The sequence below is a fragment of the Anabrus simplex genome, chromosome 4 (genome assembly GCF_040414725.1).
Source record: "Anabrus simplex isolate iqAnaSimp1 chromosome 4, ASM4041472v1, whole genome shotgun sequence".
NCBI classification, from domain to species: Eukaryota; Metazoa; Arthropoda; class Insecta; order Orthoptera; family Tettigoniidae; genus Anabrus; species Anabrus simplex.
The window spans coordinates 418,148,852-418,161,885 of record NC_090268.1 but is presented as its reverse complement, the minus strand read 5'-3'; the positions used below and the strand labels follow the sequence as shown (position 1 = coordinate 418,161,885).

At 39.7% G+C, this 13,034-nt stretch overlaps 1 protein-coding gene across 1 annotated transcript in view; it reads left to right on the top strand.

The window, feature by feature from the left end:
• The window catches only part of Rab2 (RAS oncogene family member Rab2), a 92,982-nt gene that overhangs the window by 60,477 nt on the left and 19,471 nt on the right, over positions 1-13,034 (top strand). Inside the window, exon 4 of the mRNA XM_067145909.2 lies at positions 12,011-12,186. Within this exon, the coding sequence (XP_067002010.1) occupies positions 12,011-12,186 (176 nt within the window). The remainder of the gene's footprint in view (positions 1-12,010; positions 12,187-13,034) is intronic.

Genomic DNA, 13,034 nt, shown 5'->3' with positions numbered 1-13,034 from the left:
TAGGAAACTTAAAAAGGTCCACCTTTTCAATACAAAATTGTTATAGTTTATTACAATATATATTTACATTTGGAACTAGTTTCGACGCTGTTTGGCGTCATCTTTAGCCAAAATGTGGGAAATAGGCTAGCATGTAGACATTTATATTACACAAGGCGTTATATTAAACAATACACATCTTGCAAGGAGATAAAAACAGGGACAAATATAGAAACAAATGAATCGTTGAGAAAGCAAAAGTTATACATATTAAAAATAACCTTAACCACACATCTTGTAGTGCGAAAATATTCGCCTTGAATGATTCCTGAATACAAAACGCACGCGCACACATTTCTGAAGAGCCAGCAGGCAGGAAAAAGTAAAGTGAAACCTTAAGAGTTCTTCTGAGAAGAGTTCATCATTTTTTCTGTGTTCCGACTAACTAATGAAGTTTCCCTTGAGTTCCTGATAAATACACACAACAGGAAATTCTCATTCACTCTCAACAATAGCTATAAAGACCAACGGTAAATTTCATTTTATAGTGCAGAGACGTGAAGGCATGATCTTGAACATGATATAACTTCTTCATTTAACCCAATTTTTACACAAGGTGTTACATTCAACAACACACATCTTACGAGGAGATAAAAATAGGGACGAATATAGAAACAAATGAATCGTTGAGAAAGCAAAAGTTATACATATTAAAAATAACCTTAACCACACATCTTGCAGTGCGAAAATATTTGCCTTGAATGATTCCTGAATACAAAACGCACGCGTATACACTTCTGAAGAGCCAGCAGGCAGGAAAAAGTAAGGTGAAACCTTAAGAGTTCATCATTTTCTTTATGTTCGAACTAACTAATGAAGTCTCCCTTGAGTTCCTGATAAACATACACAACATTATAAGATTATTTTGTGCATCTACAGAAGGGTGGTGTTAATGAAGCTACGTAATATAGAGAGAGGCTTTCAAAGGTGATTAAATGAAGAAGTTATATCATGTTCAAGATCATGCTTTCACGTCTCTGCACAGTATTTAAAATACAATTTACCGTTGGTCTTTATAGCTATTGTTGAGAGTGAAGGAGTTTTTCCTGTTGTGTGTATTTATCAGGAACTCAAGGGAAACTTCATTAGTTAGTCGGAACACAGAAAAAATGATGAACTCTTCTCAGAAGAACTCTTAAGGTTTCACTTTACTTTTTCCTGCCTGCTGGTTCTTCAGAAATGTGTGCGCGTGCGTTTTGTATTCAGGAATCATTCAAGGCGAATATTTTCGCACTACAAGATGTGTGGTTAAGGTCATTTTTAATATGTATAACTTTTGCTTTCTCAACGATTCATTTGTTTCTATATTTGTCCCTGTTTTTATCTCCTTGCAAGATGTGTATTGTTTAATATAATGCCTTGTGTAATATAAATGTCTACATGCTAGCCTATTTCCCACATTTTGGCTGAAGATGGCGCCAAACAGCGTCGAAACTAGTTCCAAATGTAAATATATAAATTGTAATAAACTATAACAATTTTGTATTGAAAAGGTGGACCCTTTTAAGTTTCCTATCTTCCATTCTCAGTTCAATACGGACAAAAATGAAATTCTTAGATTTAAATAGTAGCAGCAGAGAGAGGTTCACTGTAGGTTTCCAGTACCCGTGGGTCGTACCCACGTGAGCCTGTGCTTAGTACCACTATATGAGTGGTGCTGTGCGTCTGCATTGCCTGCGCTTAGTACCCACTATGTGAGGAACACCACGGAATTACCCTCGCCCGTGATTAGTACACCTACGTGAGGAACACCATCGGTTTGCGTTGCCTCGTGTGGCGCCATTATGCGAGAAACACCATAAGTCTGCGTTACCTGTACGACGTCCAATACTTGGGAGTAGTACCATCATATGTGGAACACCGTGAGTCTACGCTACTTTCGATTAGTACCCCAACATGACAAATACCATGGTTCTACTTTACTAGCGATAAGTATTATTATGAGGGGCCGTTGACCCGTATTTTGTCCCCCTTTAGACAACAAGCATCCTCGATTCAGGATTGTGCTTTAGAAGTGGTCTCTTGGTCAGTAATACTGTTTTTTATGGTAGTTTTTGGGTAGGATCCACTGATTGTTTTGAATTCATGTCCATCCATTCATTCTTCATGCCATTTTATATTTTGTTCAGTAGATAATTTAAAACTTTTAATTTGTCATTTCATTTCGTACCATCAGGGGCCGATGACCTAGATGTTAGGCCCCTTAAAACAACAAGCATCATCATCATCATCATCATCACGAGAAGAGCTGTTTCTTAAAGAGAGCTTCTTCCTCTTCACTTTTATTAAATTGTACAGTCATTTTATTGAAAATTAGCAGTGAAAGGGGGGTTTCTCCTCCGGCTTGGAGGAAAAAATTTGCCTCCAAGTCACATAGATTTTTCCGCCGCCAGTGTAGTGAATTGAGATTTTCCGACTCATCAGGTACTCCTAGGAAACAGATTAGAAAAAGGCGTAGTTTTTGCCCTTGGGACTCTCCACTATTCGACCCCTCCACACCCCCCACTGAAAAAAAAAGTGTGTTCACGGATCACGACTGTCTGCGTCCTGGTCATTCCAGCTCTGGAACTTTGGACAGTTAAATCGGCAGCGTAGTACTGTTTGTTAAAAGTGAGAAAATGTGTTGTTTTTAATTTGATTGAGTATTTCATGTGAAATCATTGCTTTTACTCACGCCATTCCTACTGACGTTATTGTAATGACCTATGTTCATTTCAGTTGGGAAAACCACTCACAGTCTTTCTGGGATGTAAAAAAAAAGCAGGTGGAGAGTGAGTGTCTGCCGTTATAATGAAATTCCCCAACCTCATTGTGATTGATGGTATGCAAGTGGGCCTACCATTACAATGAAAATTCCATAACACAGTCTTCACATGAGAAAATACTTTTGGTGATTTCTCCGTCGCGTTTCTAGGGTAACATTAAGAGCTATACAATTTAATACAGTCTTGCTCACAATGTGTACACTACCTAACCTACAATTCTGTATACAGTGTAGAATTCCGTAGCGAAGCACGGGTAGATCAGCTAGTACTAATTAAGATTGGTGATACAAGTTACACAGATTAAATTATTATTTCTGGTGAGATTTGACTGTATGTCTAGAAAATATAAAGGTTATAAATGAGAAAAGTAGCATATATTTGAATAGAAAAGAACTTAAAATTAAAATGAAAATCCACAGCATGTTTCCAGTCATTTGAACGGATCAGGAATGGAATAAATGAAGCCCCCTTCTAGCAGCGAGGATGGGGATTGTGCCGGGTGCTGAAGCCTGTCACACTCCTCTGGGGCAATGATTAATGAATGACAGATGAAATGATGTTGGAGAGTGTTGCTGGAATGAAAGATGACAGAGAAAACCGGAGTACCTGGAGAAAAACCTGTCCCGCCTCTGCTTTGTCCAGCACAAATCTCGCATGGAGTGATGGGAAAAATACCAATATAATGGTCCGTTATTGGACATTATAAATTTTCCAGCTAACTCATTCTTGGTTGGCTGCATTTCGCCCTCGTGTGCTAAGTTAGGCTCATCAGTTGGGACTTGGCACACCACCCAAGACGCAAGGCTAGTGCATACCGTGGAGGCCACTGCATAGGCTACTTGAAGCCACCAGCAGTGCCAATGCACTATGAGAGCTATGTCTCGTTTCCAAAAATTGATGCCTGCCCTATGAGAATCAACATGTGTGTTATATGGAGTGATGGGATTTGAACCACGGAACCCAGTGGTGAGAGGCCGCCGTGCTGCCACCTGAGCCACAGAGGCTCTAGAAAGGAACTTAATCTTCAAATTTTTCAGTCTGTTGAACACAAGATATAAATTTATAAAACAATAGTACATACCTGAAAAAAAGAGGATTTATTAATAATAGGAAAGAGAAATGGAGGACATAGAAAGGAAGAAATAAAAATCTTATGAAAATCCTCAACAAGAGAAAAGAACAGGTGGTACTTTGAGGAAGATAAAACATGAAGATCTATACAAAAAGGTGGAAAATATTGTGGGTACAGTATGCAAGAGTGAATTTTACGAGCACCTTTTTGGGCTGACCTTATGTAGGTTGACAAATGAAATTGTCAATCACATCACCAAACTACAGGCGACTATAAAATGGATTGAAGAGGTAAGAAATGGCATGGAGAAAGTTGGGATCAGTCTAGAGGAGATCTGGAATATAGATGCATTTTGTGTGAAGTTAGAGGATTTTAAGAGGTTCCTGTAAAAACAAACTACAGAGCATCTGGTCTTAGAATAGGAGCCTGAGCGAGTTGGCCGTGTGGTTAGGGTCATGTAGCTGTGAGCTTGCATTTGGGAGATGTGGATTCCATTTCCACCATCGGCAGCCCTGAAGATGTTTTTGTATGGTTTCCCATTTTCACACCAGGCAAATGCTGGGTCTGTACCTCAGTTAAGGCCATGGCTGCTTCCTTCCCAGTGTTAGCCCTTTGCTATCCTATCAGCACCGTAAGACCTGTGTGTGTCGGTGTGACATAAAACCAGTTGTAAAAAAATTGACATTTTGGTACATTTCTTTTGGTCATCCACATGCTATTCTCCTAATCAGATCTTCTTGCCTTAATCTCCATCCAGTTCTGTTCTGGATTGTTCTCCATGCCTTGTACCTCAAATACATCAAAGCGATTACCAAGTTGCAATTGGAAGTCAACCTTCTTGTCTTCGTCTGTAAGCTGCTCAGTATGATAATGTATTTTCTTGGAGGGGGGGGTGCTTTCATTATGCACTTGTAGCTGGCTTTTTAAAAGGAAATGAACCCCCTGTGGGTGGGGGAGACAAAGAATACACCTGCGGTATCTCCTGCCTGTTGTAAAAGGAGACTAAAAGGGGCGACCGAGGGATGATTGAATTAGAACATTGAAACTACTTGTGATTAGTACCATCACATGGGGAAAGCCATGGGTTGCCTTTACTTGTGAGTAGTACCACTATGTTAGGTACACAATAGATTTGTGATTAGTAGCAGCAGAGTGTTGTTCACTGTGGAGTCTCCAGTACCTGGGATTAGTACCACCATACCTGCCAACTCTTCCGATGTACCCGGAAACTTTCAGTTTTTTAACTCATCTTCCGATTTTCCGATTTATTTTTAATTCTTCCTATATTTTAGCAATATAACCTCCAGTACGGTTAATACTCTTCCCCTAGGATAAATTCTTATGTGTTTTTGTAATTTTCCCAACCGCATTTTCATGCGTATTTATTTGACTCTTTGTTTCTTGAGTGTATCGTCCGTCGCCTTCGGGTATCGTGTTTTCTGCTCGCTACAGCAGCACGTGTGCTTTACGGCTGGGGATTCGGGACGGCAATCGTCCTACAAGTGAGAGGGGCTAGCCCGCGCTAGTGACTCGGTTAATCTAGACAAAAGAATTTTTTATTGTGTGGTTCGCGCACTATTAACAGCGTTTCTGTGTGTGATTTAGTTGGTTTTGTAGGCCACATGTTTTTCGTAGCGGTTCTGTGCTTTTCCCCGTGTCAAAATCGTATGTTAGTAATGTATGAGACATACCGATCTCTTTTGTATGTGGTAGTTTTGCATATTTCAGTGCATTTTTGTTTATTCTTACTTCACAATTTTGATGAGTTGAATGTATTTCATGGGAGTTGTCAGTTTCTGGTACGGTATTTTCGCTTCACATTGTGGCCAAAAAACATAACAAACATTATCTCCAACTGTTCAGAGATACCTATAAAATTAAATTTCCGTTCATTTTACAGTCTTATAAAGGAACCTATTATGTGTTTTGTTGCCTGTCGGTGTGATATAAACAAATACAGTAGAGACAATACGAGACACTGCCGGACTTAGCCTTGTTAAAATGGGAGACAAGTTGCAAGTGGCGCTCCTAGTGGCTTGACCTAAAAATTCGCGCTAAATTCAAATTTCAATGGAAATGTATATACGGAATTGGATAAATAAATTACATTTAGAAAGAAAGTGTTACTAAGATATTAACTTCAAAGTTGCTAAATCAATTCTGGATAAATGAATGAAGAATTATTTAACAGGTTATTATTTAAAGACCGAAATTAGACATATAATCAAGATGTGAAATGGACTGTTGTGATCTTTCATTTATGCATTACTTTTTTAGCTTTAGAGTTTCTGCTTGAACGTTCACGGCTAGATTTTTCTTTTTTCTCATTTAAAAGCATTGTATTATATTAAAACACTTGTCAACAAAAACATCGGCACATTCCTTACACACGTGATTCAATGAATTTACATTTAAGAACTGGACAATTTTCCTTTTAACTTGAAGCCTACTAACAGAAAGAAAATCTATAAATTTAGCCTCAAAAACAATCACTCTCCCTATAAGCAATACTTGCCATAATGCCATTACATTAGGGTAAAGTAAATTTGCATCATCATATTGTTTCAACAAAATATGTACATTTCTTAAATCACCCATATTTTCTTCAGTGCTTGACAATGCATTACGGCATTCCAAATGGGGTAACTTGGAACACAACTAGCCATACTCATATGCATATGTATTTTCCTGAATTAAATCAAACCCACAGATCACACCTACAACACATCGGTATTGAAGGTTAACTGCTGCACTATACAATAAAATATGCGTATTATATTTTAAGCCAGTTAAAATATGGGTCGAGCAGGTCAGAAGATTATGAAGTACTATAAAAATGTCTGTCACTGGAAGAGTATATATGTAAACACAATATTACTTACATTTTCTTGTCACGAGGGAAACAGAAGAAAGACTGTGCATTCTTCTCTACTTCATAGTTACTGCAGCCAAAAACAGCACATACCTTTCCCCTCATGTTGAGAAGAGATATCAAGGAATGACACACGCTACTATTTAATTATGTCAATTCACTGAAAATGCATAAATAACACCAAAAACTTCACACACAAATACACTTGCTCTTATGACAGAATCAGTAGTTCTCAGGTCAATGCACTAGAGAGAGCTCTAATAGCTGTCCCTCAATATCTCGCTGAGTGTCGTGTGTTGTCTCTACTGTATTTGGTGTAAATACAGTACAACCTCGACATCTCGAATCATCTCGGGAGAAAATTTTTATTTCGAGTTATCGAAATTTCGAGATATAGAGAATATCGTTTTTGAGAATGTATAGCACTTAATTGAATCATATGTATCTACGGTCTTTTACTGAATACATTATTTTTAACACTTAAAAGTATACAAAGAAACTATATTTTATGGTATCACTTTAATAAATTATAACACTTATTATAGTAACTTTTTAGAAGACAGGATGCAGTACATACAGTAGTGATACAAGAACCATAGCTCCGTTAACACCTTTGGAAAAGAATCTGTTAGTCTCTTGTGTTTATTGCGGCTAACCTTTCCTCCCTTCACGTTGAAACTTCTCGTCAATACCACACAGCCGAGTTTCATAAATGGAGCTCGTCATCCGCAACTTCTGGGCTAGCTTTCGTACGTGACTGATAATTAATTGACACCCGAGAAACCGCGAGGCTTTACCAATTTTCTGATGACTAGAAGTTTGAGTTTTTCGGTTCCTGTCATATTACTTCCCAGCTTCACTGTAACCCTTTCTGTACTTGTTAACTGTTCCTCACAAACCACAAATGCTGTATTGCACAGTTAATGTTGGCCAAAATTCGAGTTACAGAGTATTTTTTGCTTCAAGGGAGGAAATGTTTGCTTTGAGAAATCTAGAAATTCGTGTAACCGAATTTCGAGTAATAGAGAAATAAATACACCTGAAGAATAGGACAAACGGCTGGAAAATTTAAGTTGCTTCGAGATACTGAAAATTCGAGTAATGGAGGTTCGAGATATCGACATTTGACTGTATTATTATTCGTATGAATGTGTCATAAATTAGAGTGATTGGTAAATTTTCTTGTAACTATTTTTGTTTTTTTATGGTCAGTTCATTTTGTAACTGTAGATATGTATGCCTTTTATCGTCTCCTTTTTTTCCACTTAATTAGAGCATGGCATATAATATGTGATGAAATCCAAGAATTAAAAAATCTTCCTATTTTTGATTTTTAAAAATTGGTAGCTTTGGTACCACTATATGAGCGACACTGTTGGTCTGCATTGCCTGTGATTTGTACCCACTATGTGAGGAACACTACGGGATAGTAAGAGTCCCTGTGATTAGTACACCTATGTGAGGTGCACCATGTGTTTGCGTTGCCATTATGTGAGAAACACCCTAGGTCTGAGTTACCTGTACGATGTACAGTACTTGTGAGTAGTACCATAATGTTCGGAACACCGTGAGTTTGCGCTACCTTTGATTAATACCGCAACTTGAGAAATACCATGGTTCTACTTTACTAGTGATAAGTGCCGTTATGAGGGACCGTTGACCTGGATATTGATCCCCTTTAGACAACAAGCATCGATTCAGGATTGTGTTTTGGAAGCAGTCTCTTGGTCGGTCATAGTTTCTGCAGGTCGGATCCACCGATTACTTTAAATTCATATTCGTCCATTCTTAATCATCACATTGTTCGAATTCTGGTCAGTAGATGAATTTTGTAGTTTTAAATTGTCATTGCATTTTGTCTCATTTCGTACCATCAGGGGCCAATGACCTAGATGTTAGGCCCACTTAAACAACAATCATCATCATGAAAAGGAAATGATCATTTACGTGCTCTGCCCCTTGTGTTGTTTTCACATCTGTTGTCCAGCTTTTCATTCATAGATGTAAGTACTTTGCATACCACTGGCCTGCTGTGTTAATCATTTCCCAAATTTAATGTTTCAAGAAAATAATTTGATATTTCCATTGCATTTTTATTAAAACAGTGCGTAACTGTTTCACTAACACTAATTTGCCAAGTCAAGGCAGTCCAGTATTTGCTAGATGTCACAGCAGCACATATATTGCTTTAAGAATGGACAAAGATCTGTACAGTACATAGGTATGAACATTTACATGAAGTGTAAAAGGGAGGCTTAATAACCCTGAGCAGATTTCATGCTTACCAAGGAAGTTGGCTGCATGGTACTTTTTGTGTAATTGTAAGCGTGTAGTTTTCGAGCCTGTTATTGGCAGCTCTGAAAATGGGTTTCTCATCTGATATAAATCATAGTCTTATTACTTGTGGTGTTATCTCATGAAACATCTGCTGTATATACACTGACTGACAGAGCAAATGCAACACCAAGAAGGAGTGGTCAGAACTTTATGCCAATTGCAGGGTAGACTGACGTCACTGAGGTATGCTCATAATGTGAAATGCGCCGCTGTGCTGCGCACGTAGCGAACGATAAATGGGACACGACGTTGGCGAATGGCTCACTTCGTACCGTGATTTCTCAGCCGACAGTCATTGTAGAACGTGTTGTCGTGTGCCACAGGACACGTGTATAGCTAAGAATGCCAGGCCGCCGTCAACGGAGGCATTTCCAGCAGACAGACGACTTTACGAGGGGTGTGGTGATCGGGCTGAGAAGGGCAGGTTGGTCGCTTCGTCAAATCGCAGCCGATACCCATAGGGATGTGTCCACGGTGCAGCGCCTGTGGCGAAGATGGTTGGCGCAGGGACATGTGGCACATGCGAGGGGTCCAGGCGCAGCCCGAGTGACGTCAGCACGCGAGGATCGGCGCATCCGCCGCCAAGCGGTGGCAGCCCCGCACGCCACGTCAACCGCCATTCTTCAGCATGTGCAAGACACCCTGGCTGTTCCAATATCGACCAGAACAATTTCCCGTCGATTGGTTGAAGGAGGCCTGCACTCCCGGCGTCCGCTCGGAAGACTACCATTGACTCCATAGCATAGACGTGCACGCCTGGCATGGTGCCGAGCTAGAGCGACTTGGATGAGGGAATGGCGGAACGTCGTGTTCTCCGATGAGTCACGCTTCTGTTCTGTCAGTGATAGTCACCGCAGACGAGTGTGGCGTCGGCGTGGAGAAAGGTCAAATCCGGCAGTAACTTTGGAGCGCCCTACCGCTAGACAACGCGGCATCATGGTTTGGGGCGCTATTGCGTATGATTCCACGTCACCTCTAGTGCGTATTCAAGGCACGTTAAATGCCCCCCGCTACGTGCAGCATGTGCTGCGGCCGGTGGCACTCCCGTACCTTCAGGGGCTGCCCAATGCTCTGTTTCAGCAGGATAATGCCCGCCCACACACTGCTCGCATCTCCCAACAGGCTCTACGAGGTGTACAGATGCTTCCGTGGCCAGCGAACTCTCCGGATCTCTCACCAATCGAACACGTGTGGGATCTCATTGGACGCCGTTTGCAAACTCTGCCCCAGCCTCGTACGGGCGACCAACTGTGGCAAATGGTTGACAGAGAATGGAGAACCATCCCTCAGGACACCATCCGCACTCTTATTGACTCTGTACCTCGACGTGTTTCTGCGTGCATCGCCGCTCGCGGTGGTCCTACATCCTACTGAGTCGATGCCGTGCGCATTGTGTAACCTGCATATCGGTTTGAAATAAACATCAATTATTCGTCCGTGCCGTCTCTGTTCCTTCCCCAACTTTCATCCCTTTCGAACCACTCCTTCTTGGTGTTGCATTTGCTCTGTCAGTCAGTGTATATTAATATGGGTTTATTTAATGTAGGAACACGTAATTAATAGTATATATCCTTCGCACACATTAGGCCATACAGTAGTCAGCCATTCTTGGGTTGCTTAGTCATTCACACTACACACTGCCGAAACTAATGTTGTGACGCTGCTTAAATCTCAATCCAGCCACTGCTGCACATAAATTCTTAATTTTTTAATTTCTTGGCAAATTCTTCTGCTTTTACCATAAAGAGAGGTCCACTAATGGGTTGTAGCTTCTCTGTTGCTTAAAACACTTACGCAGTGCTTCATCCACATTGGTCTGTTCAGGTTTTCGTAGCTGCTTAATTTTTGAACCGTTCTGTTCAAATGCAGCAACAATTTAATCCTTGCTCTTCCAAATGATTTGAATTGTGGAATTAACAAGGCCAAACTCATGACACATCAGCTTTTTAAAATTCCATTCTCAATTTGGTGAATCACTTTACCTCTTTCTTTCAACGATAAAACTTTTCGTTTAGTAGTCATACTGTGTTAAAATGCATGAATTTAGAGGAAACTTCCAGTTGAAACTGTCTGCATGCTTTACCGTTATTACCGCAAGATTTCAGGCGGGTTACAATGGGGTGGGGAATTTGCCTGCATTCATGAGGTCTGACAAAAGGGGATGGAAAGAATTTGCCAGGTTGCCAATATTTAAACAAAATATTTCTTAAAATACTGTGGTTCTTAGAAAATCATATTCCAAACTGAGGTTGTAAAATGACGTTATATGCAAGGCAGACACATATATGTTTATTTTATTAAGCAAGGCTGAAAAACACAGAAAACATGACGTTATAGACAAGTTGTCGCTGAAACCGGTGTCATAACAGTGTTCAACTAAATATATATTTTTAAAAATTGGTAGTTGAAAGTAGACTCCCCTGACATTGTAGTTAAGCAAGTTGTGATTAAGAAGAAAATGCAAATTGAGGTAAGAATTCTGGGAAGTATTTAGTGGTGGTGTATATTTTCATTCCTAGTGGTGTTAGGAAATATTTGCTTTTGTCTTCAGTAATTTTGAAACTTTTCATAATTGTACCATTTTAGTCGCAAAATAGTATTAGTAAATAAAACTGAAGACCATTATTTACATCTAGAATGAAATGGATATTGGAATGATCCTAGCCACTGGATAATCCATGCCATGAAAAAAAGTGTTAAAGCTAGATGCAGATGCCATCTAATACATAAATTAAAAGGAAATAGAAATGAATTCCAGAAATGTTGCTTAGTAAGTTTAGGGTTTTTTAGGAACCATAATACTGACAGATTGTCAAGGCCTTGACAGTCTGTAAATTAATAAGTGATTTGTCTATTAATTTTTTTTTCCCCCTCTGTAGTTTCAAACGAGAATTTTTGTAAGTTATTGTGAATTTTATATTTCAGGCTGGCCAAGAAGCTTTCAGATCAATCACACGTTCATATTACCGTGGAGCAGCTGGAGCCCTTCTAGTTTACGACATTACTAGGAGGGAAACTTTCAACCACTTGACTACCTGGCTAGAAGATGCACGACAACATTCCAACTCCAACATGGTTATTATGCTCATTGGTAACAAGAGGTAATCTCAGAAAACACAAATTATAGTATAATGGCAGCTTTTAGTGTGGTCTAGAAAATGAAAGGATTAACTTAGTCAGGGTATTTCATTGCGAATATCGTGTGTTGCATGCCGTGTAGTACTAATCCTCGAGAGGGCACAACATTTTGTCACTCGAGGAGGTGCAAACAGTCTTTCAGACCGGGAAAGAGTAAAGTTAAAACTATGGATGTAATTTTATGAACATGTTAATTTCCAATTACATATCAAAGGAAGTATTGTTTGAGATTAAAGAAACATACTTTGTAGCCGAATGAATACATATAAATCACACAAAAATATATTTTATTACAATGTCGTGCTGTTCAGTGATTGTAGTAAAGAAACATGGTAGTAACGTGATAAATAGTAGAAAATAATCACTTGCCCTCGAGTATTTCACAGTTCAAGCTGGAAATGCTATGAAACATTATTTAACGTAAGTATTAAACAGAAATAAAGTTGTCCGACTCGGCTGAATGGTCGGTGTACTGGCCTTCAGTTGAGAGGGTCCCAGTTTCGATTCCTGGCCGGGTCGGGAATTTTAATAGCTTCTGATTAATTCTTCCGGCTCGGGGACTGGGTGTATGTGTCCGTCCCAACATACTCATCATATTCAGACAACATACCACACTACCAACCACCACAGAAATACACAATAATGATTACATCCCTCCATATAGAGTTGGCGTCAGGAAGGTCATCCGGTTGTAAAACAGGGCCAAATCCACATGTGCGACACAGTTCGCACCTGCGACCCGACAGTTGTGGGGGGGAAAAGCAGTACTGTAGCAAAAGAAAGAATTAAACAGAAATAAAGTTATTAGAAC